We start from the raw sequence: 26910 nt of genomic DNA, 5'->3' as shown, positions 1-26910 counted from the left end.
AGCAAGCCCGACTGCAGCTTCACCGAGTTTTCCCTGAGTTTGGCATGGGGGTGAACCTGTAGCTGTGAGCTACCACAGGAAATCATATGCGTTCCTGTTCAGGGGTCAGTGATTCATCTACAGTTTCAACACAAAATTGTCTCTCGCTTGTTCAGCAAGCAGGAAACTTGCTGTTGCATCAACAGAGGATTAAGTTCTGATGTCTGGAGCTTGCTTGAACTGCCTTCCGCAGCCTGAGCCACAGGGGGCTGCAGGAGAGGAAGGGTCCAGGTTACGCTTTTAACCATGGTGTAAAAACACCAAGGAGGGGAACAGGCGAGGGCTCAGCCGGTGAGGGATCTGGTGGTGGTGGAGTTTGGAAGTTATCCTGATGCGTGATGGAAAATGTGTGCCCTCAGCTGCACCGCTCGGGTGGGATGGTTTATCCTAACATGAAACTCAAGTCCAGCCTCGAGCTCTCCTGGGTAGCCAGGTCACGAGAGCTGCCTCGGGTGTTCAGTAAGCTCCTTCTCAGAACCAATTCAACTGACTGGGCTGCTGCTGGTGTTACTGGGAGGCTGTCCCAAGCAGGACACTCGTGGAAAGCGGGCTGGGGCAGGAGAAGCTCCTGGATGGGGTGCAGTCATTGTAGCAACCTTGATGCTACTAAGTACTTGCACATGGGGAGCATGGGAGAGTTGGATGGGCTGGAGAGCCCCGTGCTCCTGCTGGGATGGCCAGTGTGCTACCCTCCAGGGTGTTATAGAAACTGGTAGGAGATGAGAAGCAGGGAGGTTCAGCCCTTGCTGGTCTCAGGATGAGGTTTCCCTTGTGAGAAGGTGTTGTACAGGCACCTCTGCAGTACTTTCCTGTTCTGGGGATGCTAAAATCTGTGCCTGCATCATGTTGGCATTTACCTTCTCCCCACTGGGATGCTCAGGAATTTTAATCTCCCAAGGGATTGGAGCCATAAGGAGCCACCTGAGCTTTGGCTTCAAGGGCAGCATTTCACTTGGATCTGGAGACCAAGAAATCATGACCTAGAGTTGATTTAACAGAGAACCACAAATAGGATGTGACTTCTTGGATTAGTGTGTACTTGTGAGCAACACCCTGTGATATGGGTGCAATGGGTTTTCCAGTGAAACCTGCACCTAGGTGACATCTCCCTGGAGACAAAATCCTTTGAGAAAAATCATCCATCAAGTCTGGACTTGCTTGTTGCTGATGAACTCCAGCATCCACATCTGCAAGCTACTATTAAGCTCTCGTCAGCTGTCGCCCTGCGGTGGTGGTTCTCCAGATCTCCATGTGAGTCCCTTCACAGAGGGTGAGTGTCAGGGCTGGCACTGGTGCTGACATTACGTTGATAGGTCTTGTTTTCATTTGATGCCCTTTGTAGGTTGCAGTTGTGGAGAGGAAGACTTGCATAAGTACCTTTGTCTACAATCTTCTTTCTCTTGAATAGAGAAATGAAATTTCTGCTTTGTGGGTGGGTTTGCTGAGACCTCGAGGTGTGCTTCTCAAACTGTGGCTGGAACAGTGACTTGTGTCCATCACAGAAAACAGCAGAAGGAAACGCTCTGTGTGGAGCTGCTTCCCAGGAACCAGTCCTCCGCACAAGGGTCTGTGTGTCACCTCCTGCTCTGGTTGCTGCTGAAATGGCTGAATATTTATCCCGTGAGTGGAAGTGCCTGCGACCCCCCCGCTCGGAGAGCTGTGAATGATTGCAAAGAGCTCAGGCAGGGCAGGAGGGGCTGGAGGAACTGTTCTGCTGGAAGGGACATGGGGGGCACTTTTAATGAGCTGTGCAAAGAGCTTGTTCCAACAGCTTCTAATGAACTCAATGTCTACAGCCTCTTGGCTTGGTAACAGCTGAGGCAGCCAAATCTGCTAAAAGGAGCTCTGAGCAGGCAAATAGGGCCCAATGCCTTCCTTGACTTGTCCCACACTTGACTTCCTCAGTGACCATAGAGCAATTTAAAATTAACTTGGATGTAATGAGTCCTCCTGATTAGAACAAGGAGACTTTAAGAACTTCCAGAAGAAAAATTACATTGCTTGTGCTTGAAAGCAAAGAACATGAACCATCTCCAAATGAAGGCATTGTGGGGAAAGGAGGTGACGCAAATGTAGGCGGGGGGGTGGTGGGCTCGGAGCGAGGTGTCCTGGGAGGTGGAGGGGAGCTGGATCCTGGGCTGGAGAGCATGGGCAGGCAAAGAGGTGGCAATCAGGAGAGCAGCCTGGCAGGTGAAATAAGTGATTGTAGCCTGATTATGTGTTTCATGCAGGAAGTCCATCTCTGTTTTTGTATGTGCTTGGTGATTTAGGAAGGCAAATTTCGCAAAACTGGAAGCAATGATCTGTTAAAAGAGATGAGAGGAAGAACTTCAATGAGGAAAGGGGGTGATAAAAAGTTGTCATCCTACTTCCAGTTACTGCATGCACTGTGAGCTTCAATCTGAGAGAGGGCAAGCCTGACGAAGAGCAAGCGGCACAGAGGGGAAGCAAAAGCAGCAATACTTGGGGGAAAAGGGAAGTTGACAAGAGTCAATATTAATTGGAAGCAAATAATAACAGAAAATATAAAAAAGGATGTGAAAGAATTGAGGAAGAAATCCCTGGGCAGGGTGTTGATGGTGATGAGTGGTGTTTCAAGTGTGTGGCAAAAAGGAGTCTGACCCGTGGTATTCTGTTGCCGGATGGACAATGCAGAAAAAGGCATATTCAATGAATCGTTTTTGTTCTGTACTCAGGAAAGTGCTCGTAGTGCAGTCCGATATCATAAGAAGTTGTCTGATAATGAAATGTTTTATTGTGACAGTAACTAAAGGGAAATTAAAATTTGTACATCCAACCTTGGCCACTTTAAAATCTACAGGTTTAGGCAACTTCCGTACAAGAATTTTATAAGAGGTGCCTGAAGAGTTTTGTGAACCAATGAACCGGGTGCATTTCTGCAAGCCCCAGGGTGGATGGAGATCATGAACGCTGGCTGCAGGTCAGGCTGATCTGGAGTCCCTCTTGGGAAGCAGATTCCAAAAGAGGGCTCGAGATGGCAATATGTAATTAGCTGAACATGGCTACCAGACTGGTTACCCACAGCCAAGAGGTTAATATGATATTTGTGTGTATGGACATGTGAAAGTTGAGTGAGAGCAGTGAGGATCTACTAGGCTGCTATTTGCTGAGGTTGTGGCTTTCACCAGAACATCCTTCCAGTCTGGCTTCCACAGCTCAGAAGTGGCTTTGACAAATTGGAGAACTCTCAGAAAGAGAAAGACTGGAAATCAGGCCATGTGATGAAAGGCTGTGGGAGCTCAACCTATTTCTTTCAAAGAATAAAACGGCAAGGAGTGACTCGATTGCTACGTTGAAGGTGCCTCCATTACAAGTGGAGTTTGGATAAGGGCAGCCCAGGCTAAGGCGTAAAGGAGGAGCATATAAGAAGATGCAGAGGCTTGAAGCTGGCAGATTCAGATTATCACAACATAATTTTAACAATGATGTTAATTAATCATAGGAACAGCTTACTAAACTTGTGGTGGGTTGACCATCACTGAAAATGTTTCTTTTTTTCTAATCGAATGTGGTGGATCTATCTTAAAAACAAAACCAAACCCTGATGCTGGATGATGGAGATTCAAAAGGGGAGCCCTGTTAACCTCACACAGGGTGTCAAATCATCACACTGTGTTGTTTTAGCATCACAGTCCATGAATGTTTGAAGATGTAGGATCTTTTGCTGCCTCCAAGAGAAGGTGTGAGCCTCAGACCTCTGAGCCAGGGAAGATTTTCTCTAAGATGCCCATTTCATTTTTGTCATTAGCTTCCTATGTGATCGTGATCAATTTGCCCACTTTTTCTGAGCTTCAGCTGGCCCGTTTGTAAAATAGACAAAATGATTCTCTTTCTCTGCCAACTACCAAATACTTCAAGAAGTTTAAATAGAAGTGTTTTATAAGCTTTATGTCTTTTTAGCATAACTCCAGAGCAACATATCTTTCCTGAAGCTCTTACAGTTTGTGCCCCTGTGTTACTGGCCCCTTTCTAGCCACTCTGCAAATACCCAGTGGGAGCAAAACAACTCTGCTGGCAGGAAGGGTGGTAAACAGGGCTTGGTTTACATCCAGATTACATAATGTTTGCAAGAGCTGGGTTAGTAGAAATCAGATTCACATATCCATCCCGTTGGAGAACAGGCAGTGTGACTGAGATGACCAGTTGCACAGTCACAGCTGCAAAGTGAGAGCAGTTTGTGAGCGAGATGCTAAAAGCCACCGGTACTTTTTTGTACTGAGTCATTCTGAGTATCACAGATGGGATGTTCCTTTGTGATGGTAGTGGGATAAAAGGAATTGAGAAGCTCCAGCTCCACCCAAAATATCTCTTGGGATTGGGATTGAGGTCCTGGAGGGGCCCTGTCACCTGCGTGCCACTTGTTTGCCTGGTCACAGGGCAGAAGGGTGATGGGGAGAGCCTGTGTGGGGGTGATGAGGCTGTGATGACCATGTAACATGCACAGGTTGATGGAGAAAAGCCAAAGCTTGGCAGTGCCAAGGTAGGGCTTCTTCAAGCGCTGGGTCTGTCTGGTGGGGAGCCTGTGGGCACTGGGCTGCCCGGGAGCTGCCTGGGGCTGGTGGAGTACAAGGTCCGCCTGAAGCTCCTGACGTCCCCTTTCAGGTTGGTGGTGAGGACTGGTGGCTCGTGCATGCCCATGCCTCGGCACTATGCGTGAGCAAGCCAGTTCGCCTTATCTGACCAACATTCCCTGCCAGAACCCCGTTCTCTGGGGCACCTCATCTGCCCTTCCAGGAGACCTCCTGTTCTCTCCAGTTCTCCTGCCCACGGGAGACTACCCTGTGGCTTGGCTTCCTCTGCTGTAGCTCAGCAGGTTCCCCAGTGTGGAAAATCCCCGGTGCTTTCAGTGCAGCTTTCAGTACGGCAAAGACAGGATCTGTGTCTGGAGGGGCAGAGGTCGTTCCCAAGGCTCTTGGGCAGCAGGAAGGGAGAGCTGCGGTAGTCCAGAGCCACCCAGCGCTTCCCTGGAAATCATTAAATGGTTATAAAATTAACCCAATCACAAGACTAATTTTAAAGTTCGCGTGTGCTACCATTTCCCCCCCCCCCCCACTGAACTTTGATAGACTTATCTTGGAAAAAAGTAAAAACAAAGCTGCAGGGAGGTGAGAGAAGTAGAAGGAGTCTGACAGTGACAGAGCAGAGGGATCGAAGGATGAAGGTCATGTGGGGGTGATGGTGCTGCACACAACGGTTTGGGCAGCCATGGCCATCTCCTTAAAAGACCATTCTTCTGACATTTCTTAGCATCTATTGTTTGCATACTAATCAAACTTGCTGCGCACTGGGAGCATTAATTAATTAACATTTGCAAGATATCTTGAAACCAAAAAATTTTCAATTTCATTTATAGTTCAGTTTTATTAATGGTTTTAAATTTTATTCTGGGGAGTGCTTACTCCAAATCTAAGTTATTCTGAAGTGGTCTTGTTCCTTTTTTGTTCAATGATTGTTCTATCTTAAGTGAAAAACTTGTTTAATAAAGGTGCAATTTGTCCTCTTTTGGGGTAAAATAAGTTGGATAAACAGTACTGCAGCTTTCTTTTTAAAATGGTTTGCTGTTGATCCATATAGGTTTCAAAATTTTGGGAAAGCCCTCCATGCAGCAGTTTTCTGCCCTGTTTCAGTTTTACCCCTTGGCTTTTGATCTTGCAATGAAGATTAGTTTTTAGATTCATGCTGTTTCATTCCAATGTTTTCCAGAACATTTTCCATACACCAGAGCATAAATATACCTTACTTAGAATTAGTTTTCTAAATCGTACTTCATCTATTTCATTAAGTCAATTAAAGTCTTCACTGATATGCTCTTCTATCAAGACATTGTTAAATATTTTCAGTTGCGCTACCCCTGTAAGAGGCAAAGCGTCTTTATTTTGAAGTTGACTTTGGTGCAACTTTCCTTGCAGAAAACTGAAGAATATTTTGCCAGTGGGAGAAAAAACTTATTTATATTGCCTTTAGAGATCAAATGGAAAAGGGCTTAATGAGAGAAAAGCTATTTCTTTGCTGTATAAAAAGAGTCAGAGTAAAGAGAAATTATCAGTTGCCATGGGAATGAAATCACTAATCTAGTGTGCAAGCGTTTTAAACCATGATTCTTTATTTTTGCAAAATTTAGCACTGCCAGGTTTCTTGCTCTGGTCCTGCTGGTTGGGAGGAAGTGAAGCCACGGGGAGCTCATGGGAACTGCCAGGTGCCAGGGCTGAGCCCTGGGAACGTAAAGGGTTTACTTCACAGTGTCTTGTATGTCATTTTTACTGGGATCTAAAATTAGGACTGCAAATGGTCTTTAAATTCAGATCTTGGGAACCTCACATGAAGTGGTGGCTCCTCTGTGATTAGTCTATTAAAAAATGGAAGCAGGTAACTCTCAGTTCTGCAATGTTTGTGTTTCCACGTGCATTGAAGTACTAGAGCTTTACTAGCAGAACTGCTTGTGAAATGCTTGAGTGCTAAAAGCAAATCAGAAATTTTGTCATTCTTGCCACTTTTCAAACACTCGTTACAGACGTATTGAATCCATATTGATTTGGTTTCAGTTCACTCGGCTTTATGCACCCAGCAGGGTGTCAGGGCAGATTCTGCTCTTTGGCTTTCTCAGTAACCGTGGTTGTTTTTTGCCCTCAGTTTGTGGGTGTGTTACCGGGCTGGTGTCTGCTCTAGGACCTTGGGAGCGACCACGCTGGGCTAAGGTCTGGAGCGAAGTTTTTGCAGGTGGCCAGGCAAGTTGTGGCTCTGCCGTAACCCGCTCTGGTGCCTTGCTACATGCTCAAATGCTGCAGCTGAGACCATGTTGTCCCCAAAACGCAGCTCCACACAGTTCCCAGCCCACGCTGTTCCCAGCCCGGCCGCGGCAGGGAGCAGAGCCATCATCTCCCTCTCAAAAGCCTCAGCAAGCCCAGCCCCGGGTGCAGGAGAGGAAGGAAGGTCCAAGCAGAGGGACAGAGGTGCCTTTGAGTAACAATTCAACCTGTTCAACAAGCTGGAAAAGAGTGGTAAAATAAATAGCTCTGTGGCTTCCAAATGACTCTCAGCTGTTATTTATAGCGCTGTGGGCACTCTGCCCCGCGGTCACTGACAATATCCCTGTTCAGCCCCGCCGTGACCAAGCCCAGCTCCACACTGGGCTCCCCCCTGCCCGCCCCGGGGCTCTCTCCTCCTGGGCTTGGAGCCGTTCTCCTGACTTCTTTCCGTTGCTTGTTGTTTCGGCCGTGGCTGTCATGACAAATGGCTTTGGTCTAGTTTGTGCCTCCTGGGTGGATGAATGAATTCACGGTGCGGGGGCACTGGGTTTCTGCCAGCCTTGGCCGAGGCGATGCTGAGCATGGGTGAGCTCCCTGCCCTCAGGAAGCAGTGTGACACCAGGGCGCTTGATTTACTGATTTCCATAGGGACTGGGATGGGTTGCCATCGAATGGTTTCTCACAGATCTCTCAGGAGACTCTGATCCAAGAAAAGAAACCTTTCTGTGTGCCTCCTATTGCAAATGCAGGGACTCGATACATCCATGTCAAAGCTGTTTTTCCATAGCAGTGCAAAGGATGGTCTGTGGAAGCTGGAGAGAAAGCACAAACATATTAAGTGTAGCAGGATCAGATATTGGGACTCCTAAGGATGTTAGCAGCACTTGGTCTAGCATCAGTGCCTGCTGAGCATTAGCATCCTAATTCAACGTGGATGGGCAGTTCCTGCTCTCCAGAGCTTCCTTGGTTGATGCCCCAGTGCACTGCCTCCCTGCAACACATAGGAAGCTGAGGCAATCAAGGAGGATTTGGGTTTTGCTGTGGTCTCAGAGGGTCAGTGTAAGTCCTGAATCCCTACGCAACGTAGAGGGGAAGATGTTGCACTTGATGGAAGTGGTTTGGGAGAAATACTGTATCCCTGAAGGAGTAATTGGTGCATTTTTCTTGTCTAAGCATCTTCAGGTGAAAAGGTGTCTCTGTAACACCACATGTCTTTCTTTTCCTCTCTCCTCCTTTTGCAGGAAGGAAGATGTCTCTATGTGATCCTGCTGATGGCCCTGTATTGGTGCACGGAGGCGCTGCCCTTGGCCGTGACAGCTCTGCTGCCCATCGTCCTCTTTCCCTTCCTGGGGATCCTCCCATCTAACAAAGTTTGCCCACAATATTTTTTAGACACCAATTTCCTCTTCCTCAGTGGTTTAATCATGGCCTCAGCCATCGAGGAGTGGAATTTACACCGCAGGATTGCGCTCCGGGTCCTCATGTTGGTGGGAGTCCAGCCAGCCAGGTGACTATGGGAGCAGGGGGATTTCCATGGGGGACATGAGCTACAGGTGCTCGGGAAGCGGCTCTGCTGTGGTGGGCCGTGATGCGAGTGTCTCCCGTGCCAGGGGGCTGTCCAGAGCCCCTTTTCTCCAGCTTATTGAGTTTATTCAGCTGTTTGCCTTTGCTCAGAGGCCAGCAGAACACAAGGAGAATCGTTTGGTTCAGGCCCATATTTGTGCTCCATCCAGTTGCAGGATAGTCACAGAAGTCCTTTTTGCTCTTAGTTTGGTTCTCCCTGCACGTAAGCTTTTCTTCCTATAGCTATAATATATCAGAGAACTTGCCAAACTGAAGAAATTCAGCTTTTCCTTTTTTCTCTCTTCCAGACTAATTTTAGGGATGATGTTGACAACGTCTTTCCTGTCCATGTGGTTAAGTAACACTGCCTCCACTGCTATGATGCTTCCAATTGCAAATGCAATTTTAAAAAGCCTCTTTGGGGAGAAAGACACATCTAAGGATATGAACAGGGAAAATGAAGAAAACCAAGGTAATTGAGACAGGGCAGTAGTATAAGCCAGCTGAGGTCTGCCCTGCTGCTGTCAAACATGCCCCATTTTATTGACTTCACTGGCACAAGTACCAGGTTTCTCAGCTGCGGCTTGATCTCAGTGCTGGTCCCATTTTAATACACACTTTATTACGGCGGTGGAAGAGTATTGGCGTAAAACTCCCTTTTATCCTGCCCCTTCCTCATGTCATGCAGGAGGCAACGCTTATGAGTTGTCTGGAAAACCGGAGAAGTGGTGATGCCCAGCCAACCTGCTCCATAAACCTGCTGCTGGCACAAGTTAAAGGCCAGCTCTGTGGGCACGGTGGTGATGGGATTCGCAGGGATGCTTCGCTGCGGGAACAGCCAGAGCCAGGGAGGGCTGTAGATAGTGATACCTGGGCAGATGAGTGCTACGAAAGGGTGCGTTGCTGCAGGGACTGGCAAGGGACTGGCCAGGCAGCGAGAGCAGGGCAACGGTGAGGACATGGCCCCTCCACGGCAGCACGCAGGGCTGCCGTGTGCTCATGGACAGGTGGGTTCTCCTCCCATTTTCCTATTCGTTCCTGCATGAAACTGGAGCCTGAGCTGGAGGAGAAAGGGAGGACGAAAGGGAAGGCTGGCAGGTTAAATACCTATTTATAAAGTGCTTTGTGATTTCCCAGCTTGTTGCTACTGCTGGGTGTTGTTCCTGAGCAGGTCGTGGACGGGCTGGGTCAGGGGGATGCAGTCAGATAAGAGTCCAGTCCTCTCTTCACAAGTCGTTTACCAGGAGTTTGGGCTTCTGACAGACAGTGAGGAGAAACAGCAAAACAGAAATGAAGTCATGAAGCTCCCTTTGCAGCTAGTACTGGTAGTTGTAGCAGTAGTCATGGATTTTCTTTCTTGCACTAATTAGTAATTCCTCTGCGCCTGTGATTTAAAAGCAATGGCTTTTTGGTTCCCACTGAGTCCTAAGATAGAAAAATGAGTCCCCAGAAGAAGACTCATATAGAAGTACTCTAATAAAGATATAATTAATCATTCATCATCAATGTCTAGCAATCATGAGATGTTTGCACTCCAGGTCGCTTCATCACATTTGCTTTATGAATTTTTGACCATTCATATCTATTAAAATCAACCCCACTGACCTTCTTGCTATAATTTCTTATTCTGTAGAAGCATTGTGTTTTGTCAGTCTGCTTTTAACCTTCTTCACCCCATCCTCTGAAATGATTTGACTGGGTAGTTGTGACTGTAAATACAGTAGGGTTTGGGAATACCTAAAATCAGGATCCCTTGTCCTAGACATTGGCAAGCACAAAATTACCATCCTTGGCTCACAACGCTTACAGTGGTGAGAGAAGCCAGAAAAGGCAAAGGGAGAGGCATGCAAGTAGAAGAATGAATAAAGTGGTGATTTGCAAATATCATGTGATGGTGTGATGATGTATTTTTCTTTTGAGGTGGAGACTTATAAAAGTAGTACATAGAAGCAAAGGAGGAGTTATCTGGGAAACATGCAACATCAAAATGCAAGTTTTCTTGTAGACTTTTTGTTTGGACTTTAGTGTCCCTTTTCTGTAATCTTTCTGAGTGGATGAGGAAAACTAAATTCCTTGAAGGAAGCCCTAAACCTGAAGTCAGTCAAAAGTGACAAATCTGATGTTACACCTAGGAGCGGAGACGTGAAGGTGAGCTTTCTGCAGGGGGTTCCTGTCTGTCGGGTGTCGTCTGCAGTCAGGGCTGGTTGCACATCTCCAATGGGGTTGTTGCAGTTAGTTTTTTCAGGAAAAGGTATACTCATATCATAGATTACTTAATTTATTATTTTTTTAAATCTGACTGAAGTATAATCTGTGTGCCAAAAAAGACAGGCAGTTTTATTGGCCAAGGGGACTGTACGTGGAAGCAAACTTTTACAATGGCATGTATGCCAATGGTAAAGTCAGTTTGTGAATCTGCTTGGATATTCTTTAATAACAGTGTAGTAGTGTCCAGGAGGCTAAAAAATATTTGGGTGGCTTAAAAAAAATTAAAAAAAAATATTAAAGAATGTGTAACATGTAAAAGCATTTGATTTTCTGAAGAAACCTCAAGAAGTGTATGAAATCAGCTTTGCGAAGGGCTTTGCTTGCACACACAGTGCCAGAATTAAAGTGATGTCTTTGATCGGTTGATCACACTTTTTTGCAGATGAGAGAACCTCAAGATTGCAATCACTTATGTCCGTGCTTAACTGCGTGGGCAGCATGTTACACATCAGTAAATATTTGCATGCTTGTGTCATTGATAGCTAAAATTTGGTGTCATGTTTTGTTCATTTTGATGCTATTGGCTAGTGATGCAAGAATGCAGTTAGATGAGCTTTGGTGGCTGAAGTCCCAGCTGGTTCTGGTTGATCAGAGCAGGGTTATAAACTGAAGATAAACAGGCTTTCTTTTGACTTCTAGAATTTTCCTTTTGGAGGTGGGTTATAGATTCCCTACAACTCTGACATCTCCCGCCTTAAACCCAACCCATGTGATAGGTGTGTGACAAGCTGGATACGGCTGTGCTAGCGAGCCTGACCATCTCTCCTGCTCTCTGCTCACTAACCCATCATTGGCACTGTTTCATTTCTCTGAGCGGCTTCGCTATCTCCAGGTAAAAATCACGAGGAAATATTTCCATCCTTTTTTTTTCCTGCATAGAAAATATCTTCTGCAAATTCAAGATAAACTGCAGTCAGTGGTTGAGGTGTTTCTTTGGGTCGCAGACATGGAAATGATGTCTCTAAAGGGGCAGGTGGGAAATGTGCATTTTTGGAGACCGCTGCCTGGTTTGGCTGCCTAACCCCAGCCCGTGCTGACTGGGTATGGTCCCAGCACTGCTGCCTGCACCCCTCGGTGGATGGAAATATTCCCTCTTGGGCCTTTTCAGCTTTTTAGAACCAATAAAAATGTCATTAAAGCCGAACTTTCCTAGGACAAGCCTTTCTGCCTCTAAGGTATATGAGGTATTTGGGTGAAATGGCCACTGAATCCTTCTCATACCGTTCCGTGAGAGATGCGTACAGCCAGGTCCTACCTCAGCGGTCTTTAGTCTCTTCTGACTTACAGACCTGTAACAATTTTCAACTCCTTTTTACAAGTTTCATAGGAAAATTTTGCTCTGCAGCAACTCTGGCTTTCCTTTGCATGGTTGCCTTTTGCAGACCTTCCTTGAGAGGTAACTCACAGATGGTCCTGGCAAGATGGGATGGGAGTTTGGGCTTAGCAGGGAAAAAATGGAAAAATGTTAAGAGGTGGGATGAAATATGTCTCTTTGCAGAGCCAGAATTAGGCTTGAGTGGGACGGCAGTGGTAAGAGGCCTTGGGCCAAATATGTTGGGGGATCAACAGTCAGCCATGGATTAAAGTTCGTTGTTTTAATTACATCCCTCCATCGCGTCATCATTGGGATGAAAGCACAGCATGTGTGCATCCAAGCCAATTAACTCCAATTCGGTAAATTAGTGATGTGTAAAACATGACCTTGCAAAACTCCTTGGTTCACTGAGCTGGAACAAGCTCCGTGTCTTCAGCGCACATGTGAGTGAGTCCAGAGACTTTGACCGCTGACCCCTCTCCATGCATTGCTTTTGGTCTGCAGTGCATGTATGGATAGAAGAGGATCATGGTTTGGACTGAGGAGGGGTGCAAGGAAATTTGGGACTGATGGGGTGGCAGCAGCAGGAAATGGGCTCTGCACACAGTGGTCTGCAGAGCCTGGGGTGGTACAGAGACACAGGCCTCAGGACCCAAAACCATACAGAAAGCCCTAGGAAAGGCAGCAGAGCCAGCAGTGATGAGGAAGGGCCACCTGGGCTGAAGGTGGATAAAACTCACAGGTGCTTCAGTCCTGAGGAGGACTATGAAAAATGGGGTTTAATGGCACACCTCTGTTCCCAGCCTTCAGGAGCTCAAGCCATGAGCCAGAACTACAAATGCCACAAGCCTTAGCGTGAGATCTGGTAAAAAAGAGTGGTTGTATTGCATTTCCGTCTTTTGATTTCTGAATTCTCCTATGTGTATGTGTGTGGTAGAGTGGTGTGCATCTCCCAGTTTACTGCCAAAGACAACACTGGTCGTTCTGGTCAAAATACGCCCTTTCCCCAAGTGCTCCTCTGTCCTGCTTATATTCCCTGTGTGGTGATGAGGACAGTGGGGCAGAGCCTGTGTGAAATACGCAGGAGGGTCCCTAGGAATTGGGAATGTAACAGAGTTCCCCCAGGGTGGCCCTAAACTTGTGCTGGGGACCGGTCTCTCAGCCTGCAAGGTCTGTCATTTATGGAGGGGATGATGGGCTTGGGAATGGTCCTTGCTGTCCGGATGGATTTCAGAGGTACAAAGCCTAATCCTCAAATGTGCCACACTCATCTTTAAAGTGCAAGTTACAGCTTTAAGGTGACTTTGGCCTAGGTGTCTGCAGGGGGTAAAATTCTCATCCCTTGGGAATGGAGCTGTGCAGCAGGGAGTGCTCCTGCTGTACCTTGGGGAATGTGCCTTACAGATACATCAGGCCCAACGGGTTTTCTTCCTAAGACTGAGCTATGGTTACCCCGAAAAACACCCCCACCCCAAACCCATGACTTGATGAGGGACAACCTGAAACTCCTGGTCACGTTAGAGGGTCCCAGAGTCCAACCAGTGGCAGTAGTAAAAGGACCAAGCGCCTCTGGGTGTTGGAGGAGAAGTTGGGTGCAGTGATGGGACTGGAGCGGTGGCAGGAGGAGATGGGCTTATTCATCCCCGCTGGGCAATCCCAACCCTGTCCCCATGGTGTGAGCTCGCCCTTTGTTTGCACAGTTCCTCCTCTGTAAATGGCAGTTGTTTCCTCCGTTCCTCCATTCAAGGAGAATTTTCTAGATGCTTTGAATTGTTTTAAAGTCCTAAATCTTTCTTTTTCAGCATCTTTACAGCAGAATAAACTTTACACTGTACCAACTGAGATGCAGTTTCTGGCAAGTACTGAGGAGTAAGTTAACTATAAAGTTTGTATTAGAGAGTTGAGAGAGAACTATCCCCTGAGCTAGACCAAGTTTTAGGAATTTGAAATTCAATCATTGAAATGTTTTGATTATACCAAATGTCCCAATCACTAGCAGCCTGATGATAGAAACCCTCCTCCGTGTGTCCAGCATCCCTCTGCATGTCCAAATCATTGCAGAGATTTTCCAGCCACTCTGAAGTGTCTCCTGCTGGGGAATTGTGCCTTGGTTTTCTCAGGAACATCAAACGTGTGAAGCCGGTGGTGTCAAACTCACCAATATTTACACACTGGTGATGGTCCTGTTTTGATAACAACGATGGGAAGGAAGCATCTTTTTGGGAACAGATGTTTCTTTCCCCTCGGTGCTATCAATTTTTTTTTTTCCTTGTAGCAGTCCTGTGGATTTTATGCAAAGTGTTACAAGTTGCTGAGGGGCTGGGCAAGGCACGTGCACGCTCAGCTCCTACGGACGGGTGCTGAGGATGCTCTGCCCTCTGCAAGGCTGCTGGTCCCGGGTGGCAGTTCACCAAGCAGACCCCTCTGCTGCACTGAGCTGCTTAGGTGTCCTTGAGGACAGTGTTAGCCTGGATTTCTAAAAACCGGGAATTTTCCGTCTGTCAAGGCTCTGAAGTGGTTGTGCCGTATTTAAACCAGGGCTTTCACCAGATTCTCTTTTGGACTATTTTAAAGCAAAGATCTGACGGAGGAGAAGGAGGTTGCCAGCGATGGTCTCTCAGACTTAAAGAAGGAGGAGGAATACAAAGCAAATATATGGAAAGGTTTCCTCATCTCAATCCCATATGCAGCCAGCATCGGAGGTACAGCAACGCTGACGGGAACTGCACCAAACCTCATCCTTCTGGGACAGCTAAAGAGGTATGGGAGGCCATCCTGGGGAGCCCTGTAAATCCTGGAAAACAGAGATGTGTTCATCATCCCTGTAGGAAATTCATAAATTCATATTGACTCACAGAATGGTTTGGGTTGGAAGGGACCTCAAAGATCACCTAGTTCCAACCCCCTGCCACGGGCAGGGACACCCTCCACTAGACCACGTTGCCCAAAGCCCCATCCAACCTGGCCTTGAACACTGCCAGGGATGGGGCCTCCACAACCTCTCTGGGCAACCTGTGCCAGGGCCTCACCACCCTCACAGAGAAGAATATTTTCCTAATATCTAATCTAAATTGACTCTCCTTCAGTTTAAAGCCGTTGGCCCTTGTCCTGTCACTCCCTGCCTTTGTCACCAGTCCCTCGCCAGCTTTGCTGTAGCCCCTTCAGGTTGGAAGGGGCTCTAAGGTCTCCCCGGAGCCTTCTCTTCTCCAGGCTGAACAACTCCAACTCTCTCAGCCTGTCCTCATAGCATAGGTGCTCCATCCCTCGGATCATCTCCATGGCCTCCTCTGGACTCGCTCCAACAGCTCCATGTCCTTGTCCTGGGGCCCCCAGAGCTGGACGCAGCACTGCAGGGGGTTCTCACGGAAGTGGAGTAGAAGGGCAGGATCCCCTCCCTCGACCTGCTGGTCACACTTCTAAATATCACCACACATTCCCTTCTGTGCCGAGAACTAATTTGGAAAAACGTATGCCCTTCCAGAGCATTTTGGGAAACTTTGTGAGCAGATGAAAGCGGAGAGCGGTTACATCAGCCTCAGCTGTAATAAGCAGGCTTCCCGCGTACCCAGGCAGGCTGTCAGCCAAACCGGTGCATATGTGCTTCACCTTACTGATGCTCTTAATCCCATTGAATTTAATGGGACTTGACTACACGTTTACTGTTAATCTGGTAACTGTTTTGACGAAACAGGCTGCATAGTGTTTTGTGAGTAATTATATCTACCGCTGCATGGTAGAAAGGAAAATAAGGAACCTACTACTTCTGACCTGTTTTCTTAGTCATAAAAGATGCCTCCTGTGTGCTTAGGAACAGAGATTTGTACTATCCTAAGTGCCCACAGGTATTTTTTTGCTGGCCTCTACAAGTAGTACGTTCAGGCTCTCCTAGGCATGTACAGCACCCTTATGAGGTTCCTGTTCAGACTCCCCAGCAGTTATTGTAGCGAGGTTTAATCCTGGGGGTTCAGGAGTATCGTTCTTCGAAAGCATCAGCCATCTGGAGAGAGATTTTCAGATCTTCCCGTGGAGGCTTGCACGGCTGGGCTGGGTGAGTCTGGGGGCACGGTGGCCTGGGGGGGTTGTCCCAACACAACGCTCCCCAGATCTCCTAGTGCCCAGATAACTGCTAATGCACACAGAGGAATAGTTTTTTAAATGCACACTGGCAAGTTTGTGGGATATTTTGCTGCTGGTTTCAGATGTTTGTTTACCCTTAAATTGAAGGGTTGTTTTCCCTTCTTGCATTAACTTGATTTTTCCCATTTGCTTAGTTATTTTCCAGAATGTGATGTGGTGAACTTTGGTTCTTGGTTTATGTTTGCGTTTCCTTTAATGCTGATTTTTCTTCTCCTGGGATGGCTATGGATCTCCATCCTGTATGGAGGAATTAACCTGAGGTACGTTTATATTCACTATACATATACATATATGTTGTCTGGTTATACCAGCATTGTAAAATACCTGTTCATCACGATTCTTATAATAAATCTACTGATATCACCCAGGATAATCTTATGGATGGGGGGGGGCGTCATAACTAACTTCAGGATGCTCGTGCTATAACAAGTCCTCTATTTTTAAGAAGCTAATATACACCAGGAGGGTTTTAAAGATATCTCATAGCTACATATACTTTATCTAACTGAAATACATATCTGCACAGAATATGTAGTACATATTCATTCATTTAAGCATACAATTTTTAAAGGTTGTTTTACTGCCTGGCCTGGTCCTGTGGAGGTCAGTGGGATATTTTTATTGACAGAAGGGAAAGCAGAATCAAACTTTGAATACCAGCGTGAAATCTTGGTTGCCCTGGAATTAATAGCAAAAATCTTCTACAACACAAAAATAGCCAGGATTTGTTCCTGGGGCAGAAACTTGGGTTCAGAAAGATTACTTCACAACAGGACTTAATTTTACAACAACGTGTTAATCTGTAACTGAGAATAACATCCTTTTCTGGTAAATCTTTGCTGGATACATGCAACCCCTGGTGTACACTACTTAAAATGATTGCAGCATTGCCATGCTGGTTCATTTGGAGCCTTTTTTCTGCCTACACACTCTCGTATGTCATAGTAACAAATGCACAGTCTTGCTTCCTCCAGGGACCATACAGAATTTCTAATATTTAAAAAAAGTCTTTAATTGTTATTTTGAGTTGAAAATGCAAATAGAGGAGGAGAGGGGAAAGAGAACAGGTGTCCAAATATTTACATTGTCTCAGAGACAGGAAAAAAATCAATGGGAAAGTTTCAGTCCAGAAAATGCCAAACGACGGTCCTTAAAATGCTCGTGGGGCTTCACGGGGGGCTCTGTGTGCGGCTGTGGGGTGCTCCGCCAGCTCGCAGACGCTGAGACCTGCGCTGCTCTGCATCGCGTGCTCCTGCGACACGGAGCCTGCATTCCCGTGTCCTGCAGTGAGGGTTGGGGCACGGCCCTGGAGGATCAGGTGAGGGAAGAGGTAGCTGTGCTGGCCAAACCCCCTGGTGAAATGCAAAATTGCTCTTGTGCTTGGAGAACGTGATGCTTTTTGTTTTGTTTGGCTTTTCTCTGTCAGCACAAGGCTCGGCTTTATTGGGATAGCTGGGCCAGCGCAGATACCAGTATTCCCCAGTGGCGAGGTGCCTCGGAAGAGACATTGCAAAGCTGCACGAGTACAGCCGAGGTTCTGCAGGAGTTTGCTGGGCTGCTTTGACTGTAACGACTCAGGGATAGTGGCTGGACTTTCTATGGGGGCGAGTCCTTGGTGTCTGCAGCACAGTACAGATGGACATGGCTCCAACAGCAGGTTGGCTTTGCTTGAATCCGAAAGACATTAAAAGGCTTAGGTATAAGCTGGCTGAGCTGAGATGATGCTGCCGTCAATAACATCCCACCTAAAAAATAAGAAATGAAAGGACCAAGTATATCTCTTTGAGGTTCAGGAATTTCTGAATGATCAACCATTCATCCCTGATCAACATAGAAGATCCAGCCATGATATCCTTTGCAAGAGTGAATGAATTAAGGAAGCACAGGCACCGTGGGGCCAGATGGATGCATCTGATGCAGAAAGTTGGGGTTTTTAGGTTTAATCAGCATCACAGGTGGGGTTAGAAACCAGGTTCAGTGGCATAGAATGTGATGGGAGATGAGGTGTGAGATATGAATATATCATTTTTATGCACATACTACAAAGAATCAAACAATATGTGCGGTCAGCACGGCCGATCTAAGAGGCTTAGCCAGGAGCACATTAACATTCCCAGCCAGTTAGAAATTCCTCACATTTTTGTTGATCCTCAGCAGCATCCTGGGATCACCCAGGAAATTGCAAGTGAGTTGAGAAGTGAAGGGACAGATTTATTTTCCGTGTCACCCTCTTCCTAGTTATTCTGCCCAAGTAGGTATCGGCTAGAGATGAGGAATCCTGCAATCTTGGGACTTTCTTTTGGCAGTCACAGCCCATGCTGGAAGAAGCAGTTCAGAATATAAATGAGAGGAAACTTCCTAACCTCTGCAGGGTCTCCTTTGTATGAATGTAGAGAGAAAGGATATATAAAATAGGGTGTTATTGCTTGTATCTGCACCAGAGACCTTCATCATCAGTCTTCGTGATCTGAAGATAATGCGAACTGAGCCACCAGCAATGTGCAGCTCTTTGAAACTTGCAGAGCAGGCGCTGAAGTGCATCGTGTGTGCAGCGTATGCTGCAGTAGTAAATGCAGCATTTGCTTTGTGTCACTTATGTTAGAGGCATGTAAAGGTATAACTGTGTTTCTTGGCAGGGGCTGGAGAACAAAAAAGTCAAATATAAGAGAGGATGCAGAAGCCCGAGCCAGACAAGTGATAAAGGAGGACTATCAGAAACTGGGTCCAACAAAGTGAGTCATGAAGTCGGGACTGAAATGAAAAATAAATCAAGCGGGTTGGAAATGTCCTGTCTTAGGAGTGGAGAACTGGGGGAAATGGAATTTTTTACAAGAAAATGAAATAGATGTTTCCTCTCAGAGTGTTTGTAACCTGCTGAAGTGTGCTTTTTGCACGCTCCAGTCTCTCCACCTTCACTAGCAGGAATAATTGCAAATAGCAGCTCGTACTCAAATCTGCTCAAGACCAAAGTTCGTATTATAGAACGAATTCATCCTCGGTTGTTTAATTACTGTTTGTAATTTTTCTACTCCAGGGACAAAAACAATTCTGTGTGCGTTAGGTACTAACCAACGCAGGCTGAATTTTGAAGGTTTGTGCATATCTGTTGTGTGAAGCAGGAAGCATTTGCTGAGAAGGCTGATGAATCGTATGATAGATATGAATCATATGGATTGTGGATATACTTTAAGAAAGCTTAAGAGCTGCTCAAAGAAAGTATATAGAAAGAAGTCAGATCCATGTCATGGAATACGTTATTTTTTTCTGAATAACTCCTTCAACTGTATTAGGTGAAGGAAGAACAAGACTTTTTTAGCTTCTTATTGTAGTTTCTCAAAGGTCTTGTCTTCTGGAAAAAGCTTGGTGCAAATTGCAATGATGGGGATCGTATTTTGGAGAAAGGAACCTACGGAAAGAAATATGAGTTTTAGACTTAGGAGAAATGCTAAAAAAAGGGGAAGCAGGAAAAGTTGATTGTCTCCAAGAATCAAACCCTAGGTATGTCCAACCAGCCACTGATATTCTGGGCAACCAAGGCTCGTGAAGCTTTTCAAAACTATAGGTCTTAACCTTAAGTGGTCTGTGTTTCTCCATCTGTAAAATAATATTTTCATACAGCAATGCTGTGAAGATTCAACGATGTTTGTGTCATGCTATCGACTTTGTAATTATTGCTGTTGTGTGGAAAATGGAGTGGTTCTTCAAAGACAATTGTCTGTGCCTGTGCTGTAAATGAAAGAAATTGGTTTATTTGTTCCATTCAGTACATTATCGAGCAGCCTGCAAAATGTCTCTGAAAGAATCAAAGTCCTACTTTGAGGTCTAGGAGTGAGAAAGTCCATTAAGCTGTGCTCTACCAATTTGATTAGCAACGCCATAACTTAAAATCAGTGCAAGTGGCCTCTTCCCAATGGTTTAAATGCCCTTCCTTGTGCTCAAAGAGATTTTAAACGGTGTTTTGAGGCATTGTCTTGGTTAAATCTTGACTCCACTAGAGTCAAGCCTGATACTTAGCGAATGATATTGCCATTTCCCCTGCTGTGTGTCATGTGTCTAAGGGATACTGTTTAGGTTTTGACCTTGAAGTTCGTTCCTGCTGTCTCATATATGATTTAAATCTCAGACATCCTTTGACATTGCCCGAACTGGAGGGAAGCCATCCCCAGCTGACTGTGCCTTTGGGACATCCCAGAGGGCAGTGGTGAGAGCCGTGACCATGAGAAGCTGCTTGGCCCTTCCTCTCTGCCACAGCCAGAGGGTCAACCTTGCATGCGCGTGTTGTGACACCTGGTCTGGGCATTCCTGATGCCCGTCTTGTCTCTCCTTAGTGTCTTCCAATAAGAGATAATTGCAGACAAATATCAATATTTGCAAATAGATTTACAACCTATTCCAATGTTTCACTGTAGTTATTTTTAGAAAAATAGCCTAACTTCTCACTCAAGCTGCTGCAGCCTGAGCTCAGTACCTGTCCTAGCTTCCCTTTAGCACATCAGCATTTTAACTGCATTTCTTTTCATTTTAGGTTTGCAGAACAGGCAATTTTCTTCTTATTCTGCATGTTTGCAATCATGCTTTTCTCCAGGGATCCCAAATTCATTCCAGGTTGGGCAAGCTTGTTTGCACCAGGGTAAGATTTTATTTTCATTCCATGGTCACATTTTTCAAAAGCATTTCTCAGTCGTTGAGATTCCTGGGTTTCTGAGTGATTGCTTAACACTATTACTCAGGTTTCCTGGAATGAATTAAACTGAGCTTCACGTAGCAGAGCCAGCTTTATTGTTTCTGTCTCCTGGAGAAGGTACATGAAGCCCGGTGGGAAGTTGGCATATGTCTACCTGACGCCATGCCTAGGTTTTTAATGTTGGGAATGCTGTTTATAGGAACATTCACAGTGAAATGTTGAATTCTGTATGCAATCCACTGATTTCACTGGGGGTCTGGAGACTGAAGAGAGATGGCAGGAGCTAGAGTTTGTCTCCCCTGTGACATCCATACCTTGGGAAGACGAACAAATATAGGACTTGGGAATGCTAAAGCTCAGAGCAAGTGTTGTTATTTCTTAACAGAAGAGACCTTCATAGTTTGGGGGGTTTTTTGTGGTTTTTGTTTGTTTGTTTGTTTGGGGTTTTGTTGTTGTTGTTTTTAAATAAACCCCTAGCTTAATGAATGATTCCTTAATACAACAAAGTAGTTATGGACTTTTTCCTCCTCAGTTAATAGCTCCTTACAATCAAACACATGCTTAAGCTCTTTACTGGATGGAGCCTGCCTTTCACCTTAGGTCTGAGCATTTTGCAAAGAGTTCATATGAATAAGATGCTCTGGGCTCTGCTCCCCTTCCTTGCTGCAATGAGCTGAGGAAACTTGTCCTCATAACCCCTCATGGACCAACCGTGACTCCGCAATCAGAACAGCCAGAGCATCAGTGCGGTGGGGATTAGATCTTGGGTTTTACATTTGTAGGGCAGCTTTTCTAGGAGGTTCACAGCCCACTGTAGAAATGTAGCTCGACAGGGAATTAAAAAGAAAAGAACTGAACAACGGAGCATTATTCAAACCTGATGGAAACTTGTAATCTTCTTTGGTAAATCCTTGTTCTCATAAACTTTGTAATTTTACAGGCTTGTGCTTCTGACAAGTGTTTCTGCTGCTTTTGGACAGGTTTATCTCAGATGCGGTTACAGGAATCACCATTGTGATTATACTGTTCTTCTTCCCTTCGCAAAAACCTTCCTTCAGGTGGTGGTTTGACTTGAAAGGTGAGTAGGAGACCCCTCCGGGCAGGGACTCTGCCCTTGCCTGTGCTCTGGCAGGGCAGGCACGGAGCAAGAGCCAGGACTATCCCCCCTTGGACCTGCACCAGCCCACGGCAGCTGTGCTGGCCGTCTGGAGCGGTGTGGTTTGATCGTACAGATGATTTTTTTTCTGTAGTGCCAGAAGAGGTTTAACAGTCACTGCCCAGCTGCCGATTGCAGGAATGACTCCGTTGCTCATGTAGCTGTCAGAGATGATGCCACAGTGGGTTGAAGCAAACTGAAATCGGTGTTGACTTACCATAGCAGACCTGATTGTGAAACAGAGGTTTGGTTGCTGGCTTCCAAACAGCTCCTGTCCCTCAGCGGGGAGCATGAACCTCTGAGAGGGCAGAGCTGGGCGAGTTGTCCATACTCAAAAATAGGGACCCTTCCTCAGTTCCCGAGTGATTTAGAATTTAAACTCCTAAAGCCCAAACTCTCCATGAGGTTTTGGTACCAGGAGTGTTTTGAGATCTTGGGTCTGTCTTCTTAAATAGAAATGTGATACAAATTTTAATACATAAGCCACTTGGAATAGGAGATGGTCTTAATGTGGAGATGCAGCTGATGACGGCCCTTCGTGGATGGTGCAGCACCACCTGGGGTCTGTGGGAACAAAATACCGGCTGCTCTGAGTCGTGCACATTTGTTGTGCTCTCCATAAACAGAAAGATGTTATCCTCTGGATAAAATATGTGTGCCCTTGTTCAACAAAAAATTACAGTACCATTAGTGCATTCTTCCATATGCCAGAGCTCACTTCATCATGTATTAAGAGATGGCCTTTAGGGGAGATGAGCTCTTTGCTATAAAACTCGCCGGCTGTTGAACGGCAAGTGGAAAATTAGTAACATCTTCATAATTCAAATGGTAGAATTTTTCCTCCTTCCATTACTCCCATTTGTTGAGGACAATGTTTATGTCTGTCACAGAGAGAAAAATAACCTGATATTGAATGTTCCCTCAAGAAAGCCTGAAAGAATACTTTAAGTGCTAGAATTTCTTTTCTTTTCCTTTTTTTAAGATCTGATATTAAGTTAAATGATCTTTTAATTGTCTAGCTTAAGAGATGCCATATGTGTATTTTAACCATCAGCAACTCATGGTTAGTGAGCTTCAGCACTGATGTCAGGCTCATGATATCATTCTGTCAGATGATGACTGACGTGCTCCTCTTTGGGTGGGTGTTTGGGTTTTTCTCTTCATCTAGCACCAAACACTGAGACGCAGCCCTTGCTGACTTGGAGGAAGGCCCAAGAGACGGTGCCCTGGAACATCATCTTGCTGCTTGGAGGAGGCTTTGCCATGGCAAAGGGCTGTGAGGTGAGACCCTCTCCAGATGCCACGTTGCAGTCACCCTGCCCAACAGACTTGAATTTTATCAGAGTGTCACTTGGGGTTCTCATTTGGCTCTGGGAGGTTTGCATCTGTGGGGTGACAACACTTGAAGGACATGTTTTTCAACTCCAAGTGATAACAATGCGCAGCAGAAAACTAAGGAGGTTAAGACATCTTGCAACTCCTTTCAAACTGCTTGCTGTTAAATACCCTGAGGACACTGCACATAGGTGCTTGTGTGGGTCGGTGAAGGTCGTATGTAATTTGCAGTTCTAGGAGAGGATCAGTTCACCTGCAGGGATGCAGGAGCTCCACTCTCCAGCTTGTTTGCTCTCCCCTTCTGCAGGAGTCCGGTTTGTCTGTCTGGATAGGAGGCCGTCTGCATCCCTTGGAGGGCGTACCACCGCCCGTGGCCGTCATCCTCATCACCATTGTCATCGCCTTATTCACGGAGTTTGCCAGCAACACAGCCACAATTATCATCTTTCTGCCTGTCTTGGCAGAGCTGGTAAGGTAGTCCCATGGCAAGACCAGCTGCTCCTCTGCTCTCCTCCTCGTTCTGCCCCTCGGATGGGCAGGTTTGTATTGTGTCTGTGCTGGCACAGGCGCCGTATGGTTCTCCTGCTCCTGGGCTTCAGGCACTTTGAAATCCTTGGGAGCGACAAAGCAAGTGCCTGTAGTGTAACGTGGACACTGGAGGGTAATAATCCTTCAGATGTTGTTGGCGAGATATGTGCTTGTTTGTCATGAAGTCTGGGATACAGATCTGCACGGTGCACTTGCTATTTGCATTCTTTGATATATCTGCCTGTGATTCCTAATCCTCAAGGTAAAATTTCTGTTCCTTTCTGTTTTTCAAGGCCATTCGTCTGAAAGTAAATCCCCTCTATTTAATGATACCAGGCACTATAGGATGCTCCTACGCATTCATGCTGCCAGTCTCAACACCTCCTAACTCAATTGCATTTTCTTCTGGACACTTGATGGTCAAGGATATGGTAAGTTCTTTTAGATACAGAAAATGCTGAAAACAATCAGCCTGAGTGGAGTGTTTAAAAAATGAATTTTCCAGCTTGTTACTAGTTCAGTATGTAGTAATGTGAAAAGACAGAAGTCTGATACCGTTCTCAGCAGTGTTTGAAGGCACAGGGATATGGAAGGAGCCTGTATGACATCTGGCCCTGTGAAACTTGGAGCCACCGTAGCTCCAAATGGTGACAAAGCTACTCTTGAATGTGCTCAGCATCTCCCAGACCCTGCTCCTGTTCCTGCTAGTGTCAGCAGCTCAACTTTCATAGGTTTCTGAATGCAGAAAAAGTTCCCTAGCTCAGTGAAATAAAGCTTATGAGTAAAATTAGGCTTGGTCCCAGTTCCTCCTTGCATTCCTGAGGCTAAACAGATGTTAATGTTTTTGATGGATCAAAGCTTGGTAAGCATCTGCAGAATGGCCTTTGTGGCTCAAGAAAGCCTGCTTAAGATGTTGCTAAAATTAACAGCAATTAACCCTTCCATTTTTATAATGTTTATATTCAAATAGCTTCATGCTTCACATGCTGTAGATGTCCAGTCTAAACTCAACGGTTGTCTTTGTATTTCTTTTGTAGGCAAAAACCGGGTTGCTCATGAATCTTATGGGAGTTCTGCTTCTTAGCTTGGCTATGAACACATGGGCCAAGAGCATCTTCCAGCTGGGGACCTTCCCTGCATGGGCCAACATTCATGCAGAAAATGCCACCTCACTCTTGACAGCTGTAGAAAATGTCACTTTAAGTGCGCTAAATAAAATATGAACAAGCCACCTCTGGGGAAGGACTCACTCACTTAGGACTTGGGCACTGGAATCATCAGAGTATGCACAGGAGGAAAGCCACGTGGCTGCTCACACCGTATGGGACCCTCTGGTTTAATTTTATTTTTTAGAAATACTGGTCAGTGTCACAACATCCATTTGTTATTTTCTCTGAAGATCTTTCCCCACCTTCCACAGGTACCAATCAGACTCTCCCAGAGTCCATCTGTCGTAGGTGGTTGTTAACTGGACAGCCCTGTAAGCGTCGAGCATCTTTGTGTAGATGCCTCTCCCTCCATGAAATCTAGTGAGCTTTGCTGCTCTAGCTTCTGATACCCTACCTCGTCTTGGAGAGCAGCCCTGGGAACAGGGTGGAGGCAACTGGATTATTTATGTGCAACCCAACGTGAGTGAGTGTATCAGAATCTGACCGGGGGGGAAGGCGGCGTTGCCGGGTGCTTCTAGCAGGATGTGAAGGATGGGGTCTCATTGCCATCTCATGAGTAATTCTCTCATGGAGGATGAAGACTATTTCTTCAGGTTTGTGTGTGAAGGGATGATTCAGGAGATGTGTTGATAGGACTCGGTGCATTACTTCAAGCTTTGGAAACAGGAAGGCAACAGTTTGTTTCCAAACATGTTCAGTGTTTTGAAAACCTGGGACAGTAATTGCTGCCTGGTTCTTTGCACTGAGTACACAGATGGGGGTTTGGGACCAAATTAATTTCTGACGTAACTTTGGACATCGGTGGTGTTTCACCATTGGTGAATGTGGCCAGTCTTAGGTTTATGAGATTGACTCACTCATGAGCGACCCGCTGAGTCACAGGACAGTGGACAATTTGCATTGGAATATTATTGACATTTCTGAAAAATAGGCTTTGATTCTTAACATCTTTTTAGATCAGATTGCTTGGGTACTTTCAATGAAAGCATTGCAAATTGACTGTGATTTCAATCACTATTTTATCTGATTTTTTTTTTTTTTATTTTCTGTAAGAATCTCAAATATTTAATTTAAAAGATCAGTCGTTGAAATGGATGGATTGAAAGATGAAGGATATGATTCTTGGTTTAGGGAAGGTGATTGACTGGATCCCTGTGCAGGGACAGATTTCTCTGATGATGTAAACTGGTGGAGCTGGCAAGGCAGACTGGCCCGGCGTAGGGATCCGGCGCATCCCCCCTGCTCCTGTGCTGCTGATAAACCCCGGGGCCGGGTGGGAGAGCTGGCAGGGCGATGCTCACCAGCCACAACTGCTGCGGGGAGCACCCTAGGGTCGCATGGTAGGTGGGGACTCGTGGGGGTTGAACCAAAACCGCCAAAACCAATTGAATGTGGAACTTTGATCAGTCAAGTTCAACAAAATCCTTAAGTTCAACAAAATCCTTAATGATTGTGAAAAATGTACAATAAAGCACATTTGTTAGCATGTCACATCGTCCTGTTTGCTCTGTAGATTGAGAGGAGAAAAGCAAAACCCAAGCCTCCCCCTGCCCTAGCTTCACCCCCTGATTTGGGCAGTGGTTCCCCAGGAGGAGCAGGAGGGCACTGAGGTTTCCCTCTCTGTCCGAGCCAAAATGGAGCCCTGTTAAGTAGAGGACTGACAAGACGGGGAAGGTTCCTAGCCCGGTGTCTCAGGGCTGCTGTGCTAAAGAGGTGCAGCCCCGGCAGCCGCCTCTGCTGGGGATGCTCCGTATCCCTGTTCCGCTTCCATGGGGCAGCTCCGTGCCAGCTGTGCGCTGGGTTTGGGCACCATCATTCTGCATGGGTGCTCCTCGTTATGCCTTAGCGAAGAAGGGCTGGATGGCGAAGGGAAGCGAAGAAGGGGTGAATAGCAAGGGAAAATTGCTCCCTGCAGTTCCCTTTCCCAGCCGGCTGTCCCGTGAACAGAA

At 46.1% G+C, this 26910-nt stretch overlaps 1 protein-coding gene across 4 annotated transcripts in view; it reads left to right on the top strand.

Annotated features, from left to right (window-relative positions):
• SLC13A3 (solute carrier family 13 member 3) overlaps positions 1-26447 on the top strand; it is a 34607-nt gene extending 8160 nt beyond the window's left edge. For 3 of the 4 annotated variants that reach the window (XM_054845366.1, XM_054845367.1, XM_054845364.1), the window contains 12 exons: positions 8048-8313; positions 8678-8841; positions 13755-13821; positions 14527-14712; positions 16224-16349; positions 18726-18821; positions 20615-20719; positions 21754-21851; positions 23098-23210; positions 23572-23733; positions 24086-24223; positions 24830-26447. In XM_054845366.1, coding sequence (XP_054701341.1) covers positions 8078-8313; positions 8678-8841; positions 13755-13821; positions 14527-14712; positions 16224-16349; positions 18726-18821; positions 20615-20719; positions 21754-21851; positions 23098-23210; positions 23572-23733; positions 24086-24223; positions 24830-25015 — 1677 coding nt within the window. In that variant the 5' untranslated portion in view covers positions 8048-8077 and the 3' untranslated portion in view covers positions 25016-26447. The remainder of the gene's footprint in view (positions 1-8047; positions 8314-8677; positions 8842-13754; positions 13822-14526; positions 14713-16223; positions 16350-18725; positions 18822-20614; positions 20720-21753; positions 21852-23097; positions 23211-23571; positions 23734-24085; positions 24224-24829) is intronic. The other variant, XM_054845365.1, reaches the window with a different exon arrangement.
• Positions 26448-26910: the final 463 nt, after the last annotated feature.

The sequence above is a fragment of the Grus americana genome, chromosome 17, assembly GCF_028858705.1.
Source record: "Grus americana isolate bGruAme1 chromosome 17, bGruAme1.mat, whole genome shotgun sequence".
NCBI classification, from domain to species: Eukaryota; Metazoa; Chordata; class Aves; order Gruiformes; family Gruidae; genus Grus; species Grus americana.
Note: the sequence above shows the minus strand (reverse complement) of the source record. Positions and strands in the feature narration are given on the sequence as shown.